Below are 19648 nucleotides of genomic sequence, written 5' to 3' on the forward strand. Positions count from 1 at the left end.
GGTCGACCACTGCACTCAGAGGAACCCTGACAGCCTCTGAGAGCTGAGGATACATGTACATGCTGATGTCTCAGGTTCCCAATGTGTGTGTGTGTGTGTGTGTGTGTGTGTGTGTGTGTGTGTGTGTGTGTGTGTGTGTGTGTGTGTGTGTGTATGTGTGTGTGTGTGTGTGTGTGAATGCAAACAGGGGGTATCCAATACAGGATAAAATTAGGCCAGCCAGGCCTTATATTGCTGACGGAGCTGGGGTGGCCAAAAAAAGCCTGGGGTGCGAGCCAACAGTGGGAGCTCAAGGAAGAGGGGAAAGCAAGCAGGATCGTCGCTGAAATGGCCACCAAAGGTAAGGAAATAAACAGTGACAGCTTTAAGTAGAGTGAATCAGAGCAGACAGGGAGCTGGGCAGTTGTCCGGCGGAGGAGGGAGAGAAAGTTTAGTTTCCCTTCTCTGCTGAGCAGGTGTGAATTCAGACAGGATGACCAGTCAAATACTGAGTCCTGCATGTCTTTCATTCGGCAGACAGATGGGACTCAGCTAAATGAGAGCCTGTCGCTGATTGAATGTTGTTTGTTAGTTTCATTCTTAAAGGTCCAGTTTGTCCCATAAGAATAGAAGATTGATAAGTGTTTTATTTTCAGCGCTATTTTAAGATGGTATTTATTTCGTATTATTTTATTTTTGGCATCAGGATCAGGTTATGCCATGCTGGTAAAATTACTTAATAGATGTGACAGTAATGGTGCCTGATTATGAAAATATGTTGCTGGTTTAGCTGTGTGTGTGTGTGTGTGTGTGTGTGTGTGTGTGTGTGTGTGTGTGTGTGTGTGTGTGTGTGTGTGTGTGTGTGTGTGTGTGTGTGCGTGCGTGCGTGTGTGCGTGCGCGTGTGTGTGTGTGTGTGTGTGTGTGTGTGTGTGTGTGTGTGTGTGCGTGCGTGCGCGTGTGTGTGTGTGTGTGTGTGTGTGTGTGTGTGTGTGTGTGTGTGTGTGTGTGTGTGTGTAAATGCATGACTCAGTTGCTAGTAAATTGTTTTAATGAAGACAACTTGTTATTGATGTATACATGTTTAAGTGTTTGTTTTAAATTGATTATACCTTAAGATTATCATAGGCAGGGAGGATCATTCAACAGCTTAGAGTTTGAAGATCTCATAACCAGTGAATCATAGCATGCTTATTGCTTTATTTATAATTCATTAAGTCATGTGTAAAGTGCATCATTCAAAGAAATGCACTTGTGTAGATGCACATTTATTCCTAAAAACATATATTTTCCGGCAAGGAAGGAGGTGAATAACAAGATGCTTCTTCTATGGATGTATTTGAACAGGCACGATTTACTCTCAACACAGTCCCATGAACTGTACGCCATTTTAGAAATGACCAATGTTGTACTGAATGTAAATAGGTATTACTGAATAGAGAACAATATGTTTTTAAAGCCATATAGACAACGTGTCACAAAGGAGCAGGTAAATGTCAAAATGTATTTATTTAAATGACCTGGTGTACATTTTCCCCTCATTTACCTCCATATAAGTAAAGCTTCTCTGGTACAGAGGGAGAGACGTGAGACTGTTTGTAATAAACAAAGGAAGATAGAAGATATTCTGTTTTGTTTTTTTAAATATGGAGTTGGTATCAAATACACGTACTGCTGGTTCAAATGGTGTCAGCTTCATAGGCATTTGATTTGACTGATATGAAGCTAAATAAAACAAAGTCTGAGCCTCTTTATGACCATAACTTTTACACATGCATCGACAGGTTGTTATTTACTTCCTGGTTCAAAGAAAAATGCAATCAACATACTGCAATGCTTTGAGGAATGGAAATATGGAAGGGATTGCCATCACACATTGGTGGCTAATTGGTGTCCAAATAAATCTATATGTATACAATACAAATGTGATTTGTGAGTTGTGATTGCCACAACTATGTGCCATATCTAACGGTCCAAGGCCTGACTTTGTATGGAGGATAGATGATCTACAAACTTCACATCTCTGTCACAGTTTTTCCCTCTGACAATCACGCATCATCAGTAATTCATTTCATTTTCTGCTCCTGTCATGTGCGTCCTCTTCTGCAGTCGTTGATCTGGTGTATTGGCGGAAGTTGAGGAGGACCGGTGTGGTGTTCACAGGTCTGGTGATGAGTCTGGCCAGTCTGTTCCAGCTCAGCGCCATCACCGTGATCTCACACATCTGTCTGGGTGTCATGGCTGTCACCTTCACCCTCCGCCTCTACTACAAACTGCTGGAGCTGCTGCGCTGGAACCCCGGGGTTCACCCCTTCGAGTGAGTCTGTTAACATTGATTTATTCCCACATATGCTTTTATCAAGATACATTTAACTTCAAACCTAATTCTCATACTGTTTTAGAATGGTTCATGTAGTGTTAAAGGCATTACTAATTGAAAAGTCTCGATTCTTTTTCAATAGCTACCATATCATGTGACCCGGTTTCTCTAAACCAATGCAGCATTGTTTTACACTGGACAAGATGAATACACCTGAACCTGGAGTGTATTGAACAAATATGATACTTTTCAATAAAAGAGCTGAATTGTATTCAATATTCATATAAAGTTGAAAAAACATTGAAACCCAATAGAAAATGTGTGTATCCTACCCATCAAGTAAAGTTATACAATGCTGCATTGACTTTGAGTCACACGGTCTCATTAAAAGGAAGCTTATTAGAGTTTTGAATTAAAAAAGAACAAGGGTCAAATAAAAAGAGTCATGGCATCCAGTGTTGTAATACAATGCTGCAATGATTCGAAGTCGCTCGGTCACATGACATGGAAGCTATTTAAAAATACTTTTCAAAGAAACTGATTCATATTCATGACAATATATAAGGCTTGAATGACTGTCGATATCCAACCTAAAACCAACATCACCTCTGTTTGATAGTTTTGTATTATGTGTGTTTCTGAGGCTTGTGTATGTGTCTCTGCTTCAGGTTGTCTCTGAACCATGACAGCTCTCTGACAGACAGGGAGACAGTGATGCTAGTGGAGGAGGTGGTCCTGATGATCGCATTTGCCCTCACAGAAATTAAACGGCTGATTTTTATTGAGAGCGTGATGGACTCCATTAAGGTCAGAGTGTGAGGATAAAATAATGATAATAATGTATGAACACAAACTGATCATAAAACCTGAAAGTGGTACGATGACAGGTCAGCATGTCTGGGAGCGTTGCTCAACTTCACAGCTAATGAAGGGTGTTTGTTCTCACAATCACTCTAAGGGACTCATTTGTTATCAACATTTCTTTCCGGTGCTCTCTCAGTTCGTCCTGCTCCTGTATCTGCTGACTTATGTTGGGGTCTTTACCAGTGGCCTGACTCTGGTGATAACTGGTGAGTTATTTGATTCCAATAGGGTTTTTTGATCTGCCAACGCCATGATTACAGTTTGGTGAGATCTTTGCAAAAGAAAAGACTACTTGGGGATGATCATAGACATAGTTTAAAGAATCAAACTCTGAAAAGAGAGAGAAAACTAAGTTTAAAATGTCCTGTTTCAACATCGAAGACACCAAAGAGTGTCATACCATAATCCAAAACCCCACTCTGCTTAGAGAGGGTTGTGTGCCATATAATTCAAATAAGAACTACATTTAAATGAGATATGGAAGCTCTGAAAGGCCTTAAGGTACATACAAAGTAAATATATTGTGTTAGCAAGTTATGTTACATATCTGTCATGTCTTGACTAAAAATGTTTTATATTGATATTAATATATTGGCCTTGTGTAGTACACCTAGAAGAAGACATGCTTTTAATTCTAAGATAATAAGGTAGTGGTGCACTTTTTCCTCCTGTGGCCAAAATGAGTATTAGAAAAACACAACATAGTGAACTTCCACCTTTGAAGCGTTCATCCTGACCTATTTCACAGATGATTTATTTAGGGAGCTTAGTAAGATGATCCTGGCAAAAGCTTTATTTTTTCCTGTTCTTCTAGTCATTTATTCAGTAGATGAATCATCTAAGATTAGACGATTAAAATGGATCACCAGATGTTTCTTCCCTCCTTTGCCTCTCAGTGCTTCCATATTAACCTACACCTTGGAACTGAAATGGTTTCTCTTTTGTCTTTGTTTAACAGCCGTGATCGTTGTTTTCTCCGTTCCTCTGTTGTACAAAAAGAACAAGGTAAGTTCCTTTTTTTCTTCTTTTTTTTTTAATATAATCAATATCATTCACTAAACTGCAGTAGGCCTACTCCAGCAAAACATAATAATGGTGATAAACTAGTAACACAATTTATACATGTAAATTGTGTAGAGTGTTTCTGAATACCTTTATTGACCTCTCATGTGATGGACATCTGCAAACTAAATACATACCCAGCCGGCTGAATATTCGGGTCCAGGGTGAAAAAGACTCCTCACCACATAAACAAAAGTTAAAGAAAAGCTTTAAACTCTTACCCGTGTATCATTTTGTTGACAGATGCGTTTAAGGAGGATGGTTAGAGCGGTCAAAGCTTTTGTAAAGAAAATCAAAGACCTGTAAGTTACCTTCTATTTGCAAAATGTTCTCATGGTAACAAATTATGACCATCTTTATGTTGTTGATGCTGCTGTTTTGTTGCAGTTTCCTCAGTATGTATCACAAGGTGAGACCCTCTTCTGCTCCTGAACCTGCACCTGCCCCTGCAGCTGCACCGGCTCCCAAACAGAAAGCCAAGGCAAAGTAACTGGTTGGTCAAGTGTTTGAAAGCACCCATGATTTGGGATTCGGAAAATGTTGGAATGGTTACATCATCTGTGGGGCCGCTTTGAGAGCCGGCTCATTTCCATTTCTCCACCATGATGTTCATTAATAGAAGCAAGATATAATTGATCCTGACAGCTGAAACAAAGCTGCCCTTCACTCACAAAGAAAGAGTGGAAGTGTATGAGGAGAAGAATTTCATTTACTGAGATGCTGTTTGTCGGCAATGTTTAATATAACCGGTTCACACTCACATACTCTAAGCAGGGGCAGAACACCACTGTGTGTTTTTTCTTTGATAACAGGTCTATTTTTACAGGGAGCTCCATGTTCCTGTTGAACTGCAGAATTATTCATAATGAACCACCGAAGCATTATTGCTGCTCTCATTATGTCTATGCAGCACCATAAATTGTAAACTCGGTAGAATACATCTGACATGCTGCTATTAATTAACATTAATGTTTTTTTTGCTTGCTAAGTTAGATATATTTTAAAAAGCTTTTTAAAAAGCAACACCTTGCAACTTTTATAAGAGTTTAATGAGAAATAATGAGGACATATGTCATATGCTGTTCATGCTAATTGCATTTAATCAGGTAAAAACTGACCTGCTGCTGCTCATGGGGCAGATTAGTTATTAAAGATATAAAGTACAGGAACAAAAGAAGTGAGAGCAATTTAAACTCAGCGGTAAATAAAAATTGGACTGATTTAAGCATAACAGAAGCATTTTTAATTAATTTGCAGATAGGACAACTTTATTTCTGCTCTCATATTTCACCTCCTGGTTAAAACACTAACAGGCCAACACATGTTTTGTGTCGGCCTGTGGATAGATATTCACTACTATTTCAGCTGGGTTCTGCTTTTTACCACGTCCTTATTGACAAACACAAAATGTCAGTAAACAAGCCCATTAACATTTTAAAAGCTGCATCAATTAACTTGTGAATGCTAACTTGTTGGTGCTTCCAGCTGACACAAAACAATGCATCATTAATTTGGAGTATGGTTTCTTGCCACGAAAAATAATATTTATTTAAATATTTTAGCTATGCTTTGTTCCCAATCGAAACAATGAACTTGTGGTCAGTAAGCTAAAACAATATGCTGAAAGATAGTAAAATGCTCTGAAGGGCTAATTAAATACTTCTATGGCTTTGTTACTGGAAGCAACTTTTAATGTTAACATATTGATTGTAGCTGCTTTAAGCTTGCCAAAATCTTTTTTTTTTACTTTTTCAAATTGTACATCACCTTGGTTAGTGTTAAGTTGCCTACATGAGTCTTACATTGTACATAACTATAAATAGCTATGACCAGATACCCTGTTTCAGTTGCATAATAGTGTAAACCAGTCGCACTATAACCTGCCTTAAGAGGACATTTAATTAGATAAAACTACAACAACAAAAACAATTAAAAAAGGTCGAAGAAACCTTAAAGAGAGAAAGCGATTTTCACATTGTCATTGCATGAGTCATTCAACCAGTGGTGCTGCAGGACACGTTGAAAGCTGCTACACAAGTTAACAATATATATATATTGTTAAATTGTGTAGCAGTTAGTCAATATATATTTATGATGGAGATTTGCCTTTAATGTATCTCCAATAGTGGCTCTTCAGTGAGCGCTGCATTGTAGGCCTATGTGAACAGTTAAACATGTGTGGACTTTTCCTCCATAGCCTACTCTTATTGATAAATGTTCCCTCATTGTGACTTTGTCATCAAAACTTTTAAATACTTTAACTGTGAGACATGTGAGAAAGAGTATAATTTAAATTCGGGGTGTACTATTCCTTTATTTATCCCTCACTCTGCCCAGTGTACGGGTTTAGCTGCCAAACCTGAGCCTGTAGAGTAGAATGTACGCTGTTAGCTACTGTTAGCATGTCAGATTAATGTTGGTGACTAGTGCCCTCTAGTGGTCGGAGTTTCAGATCTTAAATCGCAGAGCAGTCATACTAACATGTCTTAAATAACTGATGTTATTTAATGTCATTAAAAAATATGAACCCCAGCCTAAAAATAGGTCTGTGTTAGTTTCAGTATTTATTGAAAAAAAAGGGTCAACATTTTCTATAAAAATGTAATTTTCCAAAGCTGTGAGCAGTGTTAGCTGTAACTGAGTTGCAGGAGGGCTTAAACCGAACTGCGTTTTTTCTTTTAATGTTGCCACTTTGATCTCTTGTTGTAGAATGACTTATTTCTATAGGTATTTCATATTTTGTATTGTAATTTCCTATTGTTATGTTGCTCCCCAATAAAAAGTTGTTTAGTAAAAATGCAGGGTGCTTGGTTAATCTTTAATTTATTTGTCAACTGTTACTGTTGTTACATTTATTTAATATGACGAAGTCTTGTGGAAAAAAAACACAAAACGAACTGCACAATACTGCTTTTGATACTTTAAGTATGTTTAGCTGATAATACTTACATATCTTTAATTTAGTATAGCTTTAAAAGCAGGGCTTTTGTTGTGAAGTATTTCTGAGATGTGGTAAGTACTTTAACTTAATACTTCTTTGAACACTGCATTCGAATTATTATTATTTTTTATATTCAATTATGATGAACAGTTTTGTTTAAATCCACGCTACAGAGAAAGTATTGTGATTTTTTTCTTTTACACTTGACATTACTGCCTGTGCTTTAGTCTGAGAAACATACAAAATCAATTAGGCTTGTCTACGTGAGTTACTTACCCTATAATCTAAATGCATAACCAAATGTTAATCAAATACAGTAAGAAGCTCTCATGGACAGAGAGCAGCCAAAGGTCATATTTACTTCATATGGTCAGGGAGTGTAGTACTCACCATCAGGGGCTGCACCACCATGTTTGACCACTAGGTGTTGCTCTTGGAGAGTGTCAGCTACCCTCTTGACGAGAGCAAGAAGAAACCCACTGATCACTGACTGTCACTGATGCCCAGATATAAATGGATCCTGACAAACATGTATACCATCACTGCAATGTCGGCTCCATACAAACATTATCTACACAACACGTTTCCTGGTATTAGAAACAGCTCTTTTCTCTCTGTCGTGAGAATCACAATGTGACTGTGACCTTGAGATAAATTTACCTCAAAAATCCTCCACACGTCATTTAAAAATCTTCAAGGACTTTTTCCTTTGTTTCCACATAAAGTGACTCAGAGCTTCCACCCCTCACTGTTTCAGAAGTCTTTTGCATCAACGTCTTGAAGTGCAGTCTGATTATACAAAGTAAGAACAGATCATATCTGACTGGTGCAAATGTTATGCATTTATTAGTTAATTGTAATACTTAAATCAAACAAGAAAGTGGCTCATGATGATATTGTAAAAAATAAAGAAATGTAAAAAACTACAGCATACTAAACTTAGAGGGAACACCCCTAACATATCATTATGGCACTTCAATCATTCAGGTAATCAAACATATTAAACAGTATATGAAGTATGTCGTCAGCTCCTCGCCACAAAAATAATAGTTTACATATTTTCTACAGTATGTATATATAAAAAGGACTGACGTCAGAAACATCTCATACTACTGTTTCCCTGATTAGTAAGAGGTTATGACTCTACATAATAACATTGACACAGAGGCTACATTTACTCATTTAAAAATCTACTGTACAGTTGCCAAAAAGCATTGAGTCATAACATTACAGCAGCACATCACAGAGTTGGGACAGAAATACCTAATTTAATCCCTTCATGGTCTGTGTTGCAGTTAGTACATTTGGTCTCAGTGGACCTAAGCTGTTTGGATCTTGCGGGGTTCGGTCTAGTGATATGCCTGAGAGTAGAGTCTCAGATGTATGCACTGTGGTAGCCTCTCTGATAAAAATAAAATAAAAAACAGTATTCAAATTTTGTTGGATAACTAAAAATCAGCTGTTTTCTTTCTACACTTGTACAGTATAGAGCACAAGCTGATTGAGGGGCAAATAGTCTGAGTTTTTACTGTGATTTCTAAAGCATAACTTGTTTCCTCAATGATATCGAACACTAAATAAATAGTCTTAAGGACATCTGAAATAAGAACAAATAATTCAATAAGCAGTTCTACATTTAAGAAGTGCACTTACTCACTTTGAATAGATCGATACCACTCCTGCGTCTTTAATGTACTGTACATATGAAGCTTAAACTAGAAAGGGGTTAGCTTAGCATAGCAGAATGACTAGAAGCAGTTGGAAACAACTCGTGTGTCTCTGTCTGAAGGTGAAAAACAAAATACTCATACCAAACCTCTAAAATCACCACATTAAATCTTGTTTGCTTAAAAGGTCACATATCTATATTTGTAGGTTCATTCTGTTTTCTGTCTACCGTAACATATTTAAATGATTAAATGTTAACAAAATCATAATTTTCCTCTGCATTGTCTGTCTGAATATACCTGTATCCACCCTGTTTCTAAAACGCTCTGTTGAAGGGCCTGTCTCTTTAAGTGCCCCACTTGAAAAACCCAAGAGTGCTCTGATTGGCTTGTGAAAAAAATGTGGTGCACCACACACCATTGGTTGAAACATTCAAATGGGGAGTGGTGTATTCTAATGAGAATATTATGATATTGGATAAAATACTGATAGTAGTGTAGTGGGTTCTCCACATACTCAAATTAATGTGGAGAAGCACTGAAAAGGTGAGTTCCCTTTAATCTCCGTTAAAGGTAGACAGATTTTTTTTTATCACCGGAGAGTAGCAGGTAATTTTAAATCATATACTAAGCAAAGATAAGTGTCACCTGGCTATAGCTTCAACAAGAAAGCGAATAAACTAATTTACCAAAACGTTGAACCATCCTTTAGGACAAATAACATTTAACGATGTGAAATAAAAGGTAATGAAAGTGTGTGTGAGGAACACTCCCTCTCTGAGGCGGCCAGCTGTTTCCTCCTCTGGATTGACGGCTCAGTGATTCAGGGTGAAGCCTGGACTCTCTGTATGACAGTCACACATAGTGTTCTCGGTGGTTGATGTAGACCCGGTCTGTCCCACTCTGATGACACACCCACTGCAGGCGGGACAGCCGCTGGGTGGGGCTTTGAGCTGCCGGTGGTCCCGGCCTTGTTGCGGGTGGAGGGGGCTGCCTGTCACTCAGCTCGTGCCTGTGCTCTGGCCTGCGACTCCGCTGGTTAAAAAAATAATAAAACATAGCGTGACTGCTCTTTCTTGAGACAAAATAGTTTTATATACTCTTGTGATTGACCTGAAAGAAACTATAGGTTACTTACGTAACCCCAGTACTCAGAGTAACATGAAGTGAGATGTCTCACTATGGGATGCGCCTCATCGCGGAGTAAACAGAAGCATCAATCTCATTACGCCAATCCTGATTGGCTGGTGATATTGACGTCAGCGTCAGGGAATTCACCCCCTATAAGTAGCTTGCGCCACGACGCATGCGTCATTCAAAATAAGCACCTCTTCTCGCTTCACTATAGCAAGGAGGGCCGTCTGGTGAGACATCTCACTTCATGTTACTCTGAGACTGGGGTTACGTAAGTACCTATAGTTCTCATTCATAACACTCCGTTCGATGTCTCACTATGGGAAATTGTAGCTCCCGTATTGTCAGACGAGCTTATCTCGAAACAGGTAGAGCTCTGACTCAACCAGGTGCCCAGCACTGCTTGAGTCACACTGGGAGCAGAACGTCCAGCCTGTTAAGAGGCGGACAAAAGTGAGCGGCGAGGACCAGCTCGCCGCCGCACCAATGTCTTGGATGGGAGACATCCTGGACAGAGCCCAGGATGCAGCCAGACCCTGAGTCGAAAGAGCTCGCGGACCCGAGGGGGCCTGCGAACTCTGACTCGTATGAGCCCCAAAGCAATTGCTCCACAAACCAGTGGGAGAGCCGTTGCTTAGTAACAGGCTTGCCCTTATAAGGGTTAGCCCAGGACACAAGGGGTTGGTCATTATGACGAAGCACCCTTGATCTGTCCCTGTACGTGCGTAAAGCACGGGCTAGACACGGCAAATCCGGCCGCTGTTCCCCGGAGAAATACAGTGGCGGGGAGGATGCCTCAATGGCAAATGTGGTACCTGAACCAACCGCCTTAAGATAAAGGCAGGGTTGGGCTTCAACCACACTCTGTTTGCCCTGGGGCGAACCGAGTGCATGAAGACTGTACAGATAATGCATGAGTGCCACTGGCTCGCTTGGCAGCTGCCAGGGTCAGCCTCATGTCACACTGTAATCAGATTGTACCACTCACGGGCCAGGCCCATAAGGCCAAGCGCTCTGGGTGTGGGTGAAAGATCGCCCCCCCCCGGCCTGAGACAGTATGTCCCTGCGTAGTGGGAGCTGCCATGGCTGCCCGCACAGCAGCTGATAAATCTCCGCCAGCCAGTACATAGCGGGCCAGTGCGGAGCTATCAGGATAAGTGTGTGGCGTTGTTCCCTCACTCTGGCCAGAGTTTGGGGAATCAGAGCCAGGGGTGGGAACGCGTACAGAAGGCCCGAAGGCCAAACTTGTGCGAGTGCGTCCACGCCTAACGGTGCGTTTAAGTCGCGCATCGAAAAGAACAGCTGACATTGAGCATTTTCTTTTGATGCGAACAGGTCCACCGCGGCTCTACCATAACGCACCCACAGCTGGCTCACAATCCTTGGATGTAGAGTCCAGTCTGCATAAAGTGGTGCACCTCTGGACAGTAGGTCAGCCCCGAGGTTCAACACACCCGGTACGTGCGTCGCTCTCAGAGAGAGGAGACTCCATAAGATCAGTTTGCGTGCCAGCATGTGTAACTGGAGAGAACGCAAACCCCCTTGGCGGTTTATATACGATATTGTAGTCGTATTGTCTGTCCTCACGGGACATGGTGTCCTCTGAGAAAAGGCAGAACGCGTTTTAGGGTGAGGAACACCGCTAAAAGCTCCAGGTAATTTATGTGCGCCCGCTGGAGGTCTCTGCTCCAGAGACCCCTCACCGGACGGCCTTCATAAATACCTCCCCAACCTGTCAGACATGCGTCCGTGGTGACCACCTTCCGTGACAGGACAGCACCCATAGGCACGCCCCGTACTAGAAAAGTCGGGTGCAGCCAGTGGCGCAGTGCCATTACGCATTTCACAGTAACCATTACTTTTAGTTTTAAGGCGGCTACCCAGCGCTGAAACTCCCTCATGTGTAAGCGTCCTAGTCGTACGACCAGGATGAAAGCTGAAAGCTTTCACTCTTTCCGCTGACAGTCGGGCTGTAAAGGGCACCGAGTTCAGGCGTAAACCCAGGAAGAGTATAGTCTGCGCGGGGCACAGCATGCTCTTCTCTGTGTTTATTATGAAACCCAGGTTGAGCAAGTGCTTTACGAGGACACTTGTCTGTGTAATAGCCTCCTGCTCCGACTGTGCGAGAAGCAGCCAGTCGTCTAGGTAGGTCGCCAGGCGAATACCCTGTTGTCTTAACGGGGCTATCGCGGCTTCCGTACATCGTACAAACACTCTTGGACTGAGAGTCAGGCCGAAGGGAAGTACTCTGTATTCGTAACAGATCCCCTGAAATGCGAATCTCAGATATTTCCTGTGTGGGTAATATACTGGGATGTGAAAATACGCATCTTTCAGGTCGACTGACGTAAACCAGTCGTCTTGTCACACGAGCCGCAGCTGAGATGTGTGAGTGAGCATTCTGAACTTATATCTTTTTAGATATCTGTTCAGAGCCCTCAAATCAAGTATTGGCCGAATGCCGTTCCCTCCCCGTTTGGGAACGAGGAAGTACTTGGAATAGAAGCCGCCCTGACTCTGCTCGGCGGGTACAATAGATATAGCCCTTTTTTCTAGGAGTGAGAGAATCTCTCTCTCCAGAATATGGGCTGACTCTCCTCGGGCCTGCGAATGCAGAATGCCCGAGAAGCGAGGGGGGGTGACAGCGAATTGGAGTCTGTAGCCCCGTGTTACTGTCTTGAAAACCCAAGCAGATGATGTGAGCATCTTCCACTGTATGCTCCTTAGAGCCAGTCGAGATGTCACGTCTCTTCCCCTCTGAGTCTCTATTTGTTGTGTTATGGGGCCCTCTAGTGTCTGAACACAGTGGTGCCCCTTTTCGACAATCCCCACCGTGCCTTTCAAGCCCCAGCCGGCACTGCGCATGCGCGTGGCGGTGGTGCCTTCACAGACCCGCCTGTAATCCGCCTTTTAGGAGATGCCGTAGCTGCTCTCAGAAGGGGAACAGTTGACGGGCTGTTTATTGGTTTTATTGTTTTTCTTTTCATTTTTTTGAGCTGCGCCCTCGGCCTGAAGCCTGGATGCGTCAGCGGCAAATGTTTTATGACAGAAAAATCAATAAATGTGTAACATGTGTTTGTGCGGACTTGAGGATGGTGTTGAGGCATCTCTCGAGGCGGCGGGAACACATTTAGAGCTGGGGAACCGTGGACTTCAAGCTCTGTCACAGAGGGGAGAAGGAGGAGCTGTCACGCCGCTCGCTTCTTCTTCCTCGAAATTGGCCGAAATTCTGGGTTGGCTGCGCCTGAGCTGCAGCCGGAACCGGAGAATTTCTAGGCCAGCTTGCCCTCGTCTCCAGCCTGGGCTGGGGACTCGGGGCGGGCTGCGACCTCTGCGTCTTCGGTGTTTTAAACCGAGCAGGGTTCGAGGCAGCTTGGGCGAAGGACTGCTGCTGCGAAGGACTGCTGCTGCGAAGGACTGCTGCTGCGAAGGACTGCTGCTGCGAAGGACTGCTGCTGCGAAGGCAGCGGCTGGACCCTTCGAGGGAGGCAGAGGTGGAGTGCCTCGTCCTCCTTCTTTTTCGACTCACACCTCCTTTGCATGGAGGCGAGAGCGGAGCCGAAAATTCCCTCGGGAACGATGGGCATATCCAGCACGTCCTCCTTTTCCCGGTCTGGGAGGTTGGTGAGGTTGAGCCATCTCGCTCTTTCCTGCACCACCATGATCCCCATTGCCTTGCCCGTGGCCTGGACGGCGCAGCGTTGGACACGGAGACAAATGTCCGTGACCGCTGCCATCTCGTCCAGAGTGTATGCGGAGCAGGCCGAGCTTCTCCATTCCGTCACAGTCTAGGGAGGAGGCACCCTGGATTGGGACCTTGTTGCTGAAGGGCCGGTCTCTCCACGAGACCGACACCTCATCCAACATTTCCGGGAAGACCGGAAGGAGTTGCCTCTTCGTCCGCGCTGCTTGGGGAAAATGTTTCCCTTCGTAGCGGGACCTGGAGGTCTCCTTGGCCATTTCAGGCCACGGGATGTCGAGTCTGGCCGCGGCGCGTTAACACACGGCCTGCAGGTCCATGCTCAGACAGGGCGAAGCTGGTGTGCTATCGCCCGGGAGAGCAGCCCTCGCTCCAGGCTTTGCAGCCTGAGCTGGTGACACGAAGATATCCTCTTCATGTTAATCCGACTCGGACAGGAGGAACACTGAGGCGTCCTCATTGTAGTCCAGCTCGAGGACATCCTCCGCGGGTGAGACCATGGTGAGGTCTAACCGGGAGCCCCAGCTCGGTAAAGCGTGGGGTCCCGTTCCCGCGTGTCTTGCCGTCACCGGGTCCCGGCCTGCCAGGGCGCGGGATTCCGGTTCTGCAGCCATCGCAGATAATGAGCCCGAGACCGTCACGGAGAGGGGTTCACTCTCTGCGGCGGACGCCCCCGCGTCTTGACTGCTGGCCGGCGGGTCAGTGGACATGGGGGGGTCCTGCTCCGACAGGCTAGCTTGGCGTGCTAGCCGTCGGCGGAGGCTCTTCACGGTGAAGCGGACACAATGTCCGCACGAGCCGGGGTTGTCGATAGCGCCTCGGGCGTGTTCCAGCCCGAGGGAGGACGAGCAGACCTGGTGTGTGTCTGTGCCCGAGTTCTTCAACCCACAGCCGCAGAGTCGAGCCACCGAGTCCCTGACTCCTCTGGTGTGAGGGAGAGAGGCGTCCATCTTGTTCGCCTCGTGGCGTGAAGAGGACCCGCTCTCAACAGGTAAGTTGGTAGAAAAAGGTGTTACCACCTTGTCCTTAATCCGGAGAAAAGGACGGTGTGGGTCTTTTATTCCCGGAGAATACTGACTGGTGTGACAGTATGCTCCTTTAATCCTTTCCTCCTCCGTGGAGGAGAGAAAAGAAAAAACGTCCTCGCTACCGTGGTGTCGATAGTGAGGGAGCGAGCTAGCAACAGGTGTGTTGCTAGCTTGAAAAAAATCAGACCTACCTTACTTTCCGGGGAAGAGAACGGCGAGGTCGATTTCAATACTAACTGGCGTTAGTATTGCCGTCTTCCTGCAAAGCAGAAGGAGTAGCCGGCGAGCGCCCGTCGACCGAAATGGTTATATTTGGGTTCAGTCTGTGGACCGTTAAGCTTGTCCGGCTACTATAGAGATGTGCTCTGAAGCGAGAAGAGGTGTTTGAATGACGCATGCGTTGTAGCGCAAGCTACTTATAGGGGGTGATTCCCTGACGTTGACATCAAGATCAACAGCAAATCAGGATTGTCGTAATGAGATTGATGCTTCTGTTTGCTCCGCGATGAGGCGCATCCCATAGTGAGACATCGAACGGAGTGTTATGAATGAGAACAGGAAAAGTTGTGGGTGAGACTAAAATAAGTGCAGGCTTATGATAGCTGGAGGTGAGCTGAGCACACAAATTAAAAATTAAACCATGCTACATATTAAATGAGGACAGCCATTAGGCCTTCTGCTTGATAAACAGATAATGGAATGGCTCAGGTTGTTATTCCTTCCTGTTGTGACTCAGCAGTCATCTCACCAAGAGTTCATATTGGTGGTGTAATGATAAGTATGTGATGATTCAGATGCACCAACGTGATGATAAAGCCCTTATGAAAGGGAGCGGGGCTTTACCTGACAGAGCCAGGCCACTTGTGATGCGTGGACCCCCAGGGGGATGGCCGGCGCTCTCTCAGAGTAGGGAGGGGGCGGCTTGTGTGTCGGAGGAAGGTCAATCCTTTAAAGCGGAGAAAAAGAAATTGCAATAAACATTTAATTTTTTGAGAACAGACAGAAACCTAAAAGAACAAGCTGTGCTATTAGAAAGAACATTATTAGTTTGTGCTGGGTGAAAATTACATTTCTGAAAAAAGGTTTTTGAGCAGCTGCTTGTTACTCAAATGCTGCTTTCTGACTTATAATAATAATAATAATAATCATCCTGATGATGTTATCGGCATCTCGGGTTGGGATTTGAAGTTACAAATATATAACAGAAAGCTTATTTATTAAACTCGAGGAAGAGTCTTTAAAGCCTGACCCGTCGTCCTTTGGACCATTATTTTGAAAATAAGTATCTTCCAAGTTCACTTTATTTATGGAAGTATAATGCTAAAACACAAGTGCTCCTTTAAGATATGGTATTCAGTGATACTAATGGTAGCATACAAACATTAATTATGAACATGTTATGTAAACTTTATGTAACCAGGAGTACTCTGACTGATATTCAGAATAAAATATTTTTCAAAAACAGCACAAAAAAGGGAAAAACAGCAAGAAAAATCAAATAAATATGGTTGAGGGTATTAAGAAACATGGCTATGAGGATTATGGACTTCCACTATTAAATTGGAAGACTTCTGACATCTGCTCTGAAATCCCTCACGGTGCGAGTTCCTTAATTAAGACGCTTAAATAAGACTCGTTTTCCCATTTAGAGAACTCCACCTCCACTACTAAAATATGACCTAGAAAGTGACCTTGGCCATTCATAACATGATGTCATGACAGGCATTGATTCTCTCCCACTGTATATCACTTGATGCAGCCCTTCCCTTTCATGCCTGGGATAGTAGAGAGTCCAGATCAGTGACATGCTGTCCTGCACTCACGTCTGTGTGTGATGAAGGAGGGGGACGAGGCCTGTACACCCCACCCCACCCCCCCTCGGGCATCCCACTGGGACTTCCAACCACGGTCACACTTAAGATGCTAAGTTTGTCGTGTCATTGACCACAGACCAACACGCCATCCTGTAGTGTCAGTGTGCTGCCCGCGCACAACGTATTTCCCCCTCAGATCAGGGTGTTTTCTGCCAGTCAGCAGAGTGTGAAGGTGGCCTATTATCACTGACACATAATCAGTCAGGTTGAAACTCAGTCAGAGTTATGCGCTGTCACTTAAATTAGGTCGCAAAAGAACAATATGCATGGAGTATTGAAAAAAAAAATGCTTTCTTAGTACTTTAATTGAGGACAATAAGAGAAAATATAACATTGCAGAAGGAGAATACAACAGTTAATCCAAAATCCTTTTAGATAAAACAATAATAATCCATGTGTGAACATTTTTCCCTCTTTGTACTTCCCCATTACAAGATGCAACTTGTATATCCAATCAGTCTCACTCACTTCTGCATTCATCATCATAGGCTTATTTGCAGTTGACTTGAAATCTGTAGTTTGGGAGCATTTAGCCCTCTGAATTAAATGCTACAGAGATAACCTGTGTAGTAATTATTCAGCCTTCTTCCTAGAGACTTGCTCGATGTGTGTGACTGTGTTTCCCCTTAGTGAGCATACTCAATGACACACTAACAGGGATGGATGAGGGGATCAACCTGCGACCTTGCAGATATGGACCACAGGTTTATAACAGTGATTTGCATGTAACAGGAAGGAGGCTTATCAACAGTATAAAGACACAGAAAGTAAAGAGTTGATCTAATTTTACAAAACATGGACTCTGGAGACAGAAAAATAAGGAATGCACGCTGACAGCATTTAATGTCAGTCAGAGGACTCTGGCAGACTGTGGCTCCTTCTGTAAATAATTCAACATCAAAGTTATTCTTCCTGGCCCTAACATTAACATGAGTGCGGGTGCACTATAGGTCCAGACTGAACAAAATAGGACAAGGGCTTTCTGCCAAGACAGCAATTATGTGGCAACGCTCCACCTTGTCCTCCAGCTCCCTGCTCTCCACAGAGTGAAGGAGCCACTCTGAACCCTCTGATGGGCTTCAGTCCCCCTCACAAGGTATCATGTCATTAATTAACCAGACGACCATGTTCTGCACCATGAATTATTCGTCAGACTTACACTTTGTCAGCAAAAACGGGCGGCGGGGCCTTGCGAGAAGTGAGGATCACGATGAGGAAGACAGCGATGAGGAAGAGAGCCAGGACTGCGCCCATCACGGCTCCGGCAACCACGATGGAGTTTGACCTCTCTGCCTGGGACTGGTCTGAGGTAGAGTAGAGACACTTTCAGTACAACACTAACACAGGGATGTGAACATGTACAAGGGACAGAGACAAACACTGGAAATAAAGTGTAGCTCCTAATAATGTTTTTTTAAATAATAAATAGGCATTTTTGCACTTCCGGGTGTCTGTTCTCAAAGTCAATGGAGTCTATTTTTTTTTTTTTTATGGGTTTTTGGTTAGATGCCTGAAATGAGGTCAATGGATAAGACAAGCTTAATACATTTAGAATTGTTTACAACATAAAATACGCGATAACTTTGAAAGCTTCTATTAATCTTAGGTTCATCCATTATTTTCAAATAGTTTTTTTATAGTTACGGAAAGGCATTGACCTGGAATGGTTAGTTGGTAGGAAGTCATCAGGTGGCAAGTGTCGTGAAAGTTGTTTGCACATTTTTGAAAACTGAAGGTTACTATCTAGACTTGACTGACACTTGTGACATTGAATTCCTGCAACTGTTGTGTAGTTTGTTTATAGCCTGGCATTAGCTTTTTACTTCTGGCCATTGCTTTTAGTGTGAGCGTATTCTGGCAATAGCATGCAGACGCGTAGGTCTAAAAACGTGCGCTTTGCTACGCACTTTCTGCAATAAGCCAAAAGAGAAAATAAAAAAAGTTGTCTTTTTGGCGATGCTAACGTCCGGGTTTTTCTACAAAGAAAGCATCATCCCTGTAGCACTCTGTTTATAGAAGCATGCTCTGCTAGTATAAACATTTTGCAGACCCTCTGTGCAACCTTTGTCCCCCAGAGGCAACGAGAGTGACAGCAACATCAGTTTCAATCCTGCGGATGACGGACAGGGCATGCTGTATCAACCTGCAGCAGGCCAGGAGAGTAAAAGCTTATGGTTTCAGATTGACACATCGCCTACAGGGCAGGCCAAGAGTGTTTTCAGTCTTTAAAGCTGCGTTGTGTGTGTTTCTGAGGCTTCACATTTAAAATGCAACAAAACATTTTAAACCGGCAACATGTGAGAGTTGTTAACTAGAGCACAGTTTGTTCTGGGGACTGTCATCATGTGTCTGCTGTTCCTCAAGGACTGTCCTCCTCCTCGTTTTGAAGAGGAAAGGAGGGGGCTCACGGATGCTAAAAGGAACTATGAAAGCCTCAGAATACTTGAACTATAAACGTGGTTGCTAAGCTAACTGCTTGCTAGCTTCTTGTTAAATGTACATTTAAAAAATGTCAAATGTTTATCAAACTAAGTTATTATTTTAAACACGTTACCAGCAAGTCTAAGTAGATAATGTTCAGCTATAATTAATATGCATAGTAGGCCTAGGGATAGGGCGTCTGCAGCTGAATTTAGTTCAATTGGAGATTCTGCACCCTTAAGCTCTATTCCCCTCACCTCCATCCATCTACGCATGTCCTTACATTGTCCTTCTTCATGTCTTTTGCGTGTCTCGAGTTGTAAAATCTGCAGAATTAGCTTTGTTTGACCATATGCTTGCATACGCTCCATGTTGTCCACTGAGAGGATTAGGATTAATTGTGATTAAGATGCATTAAACTCAGAGAGCAGCGAGTTTTGGCCATTCAGCAGTAATGTGTAAAACTGTGATTGTGGGACACTGAAGGAACTGGAGGACAAAAGGTGACACTGGTGGACAAAACCAGTTGATTAAGCTAAGGTGAGGGGTGAACAAAATCAATAACTGTGCTGAGATGAGAATCCTAAATAACAGTTCAATTCTGATGCGGATTGAACAAGCTGGGACTTCTGAGCTCTCCCCCTCCCCCTGTCATCTCCC

The 19648-nt window shown here is 43.4% G+C and overlaps 2 protein-coding genes across 2 annotated transcripts in view; one reads left to right on the forward strand and one right to left on the reverse strand.

Moving 5' to 3' along the window:
* Positions 1–210: 210 nt before the first annotated feature.
* On the forward strand, positions 211–7022 carry rtn2b (reticulon 2b). Its single transcript, XM_034098716.2, has 7 exons — positions 211–340; positions 2087–2294; positions 2966–3104; positions 3298–3367; positions 4120–4166; positions 4467–4525; positions 4611–7022. The coding sequence occupies exons 1-7, from the start codon at positions 328–330 to the stop codon at positions 4711–4713; spliced, it is 639 nt and encodes a 212-aa protein (XP_033954607.1). The 5' UTR covers positions 211–327; the 3' UTR covers positions 4714–7022.
* A 964-nt stretch (positions 7023–7986) lies between these two features.
* The window catches only part of nectin3b (nectin cell adhesion molecule 3b), a 29747-nt gene continuing 18085 nt past the window's right edge, over positions 7987–19648 (reverse strand). The window contains exons 6-8 of the mRNA XM_071205472.1: positions 17727–17871; positions 15537–15639; positions 7987–9866 (exon numbers count right to left, since the gene is read on the reverse strand). Of these exons, the coding sequence (XP_071061573.1) occupies positions 9687–9866; positions 15537–15639; positions 17727–17871 (428 nt within the window). The 3' untranslated portion in view covers positions 7987–9686. The remainder of the gene's footprint in view (positions 9867–15536; positions 15640–17726; positions 17872–19648) is intronic.

Source organism: Pseudochaenichthys georgianus, chromosome 14 (genome assembly GCF_902827115.2).
Source record: "Pseudochaenichthys georgianus chromosome 14, fPseGeo1.2, whole genome shotgun sequence".
NCBI lineage: Eukaryota > Metazoa > Chordata > Actinopteri > Perciformes > Channichthyidae > Pseudochaenichthys > Pseudochaenichthys georgianus.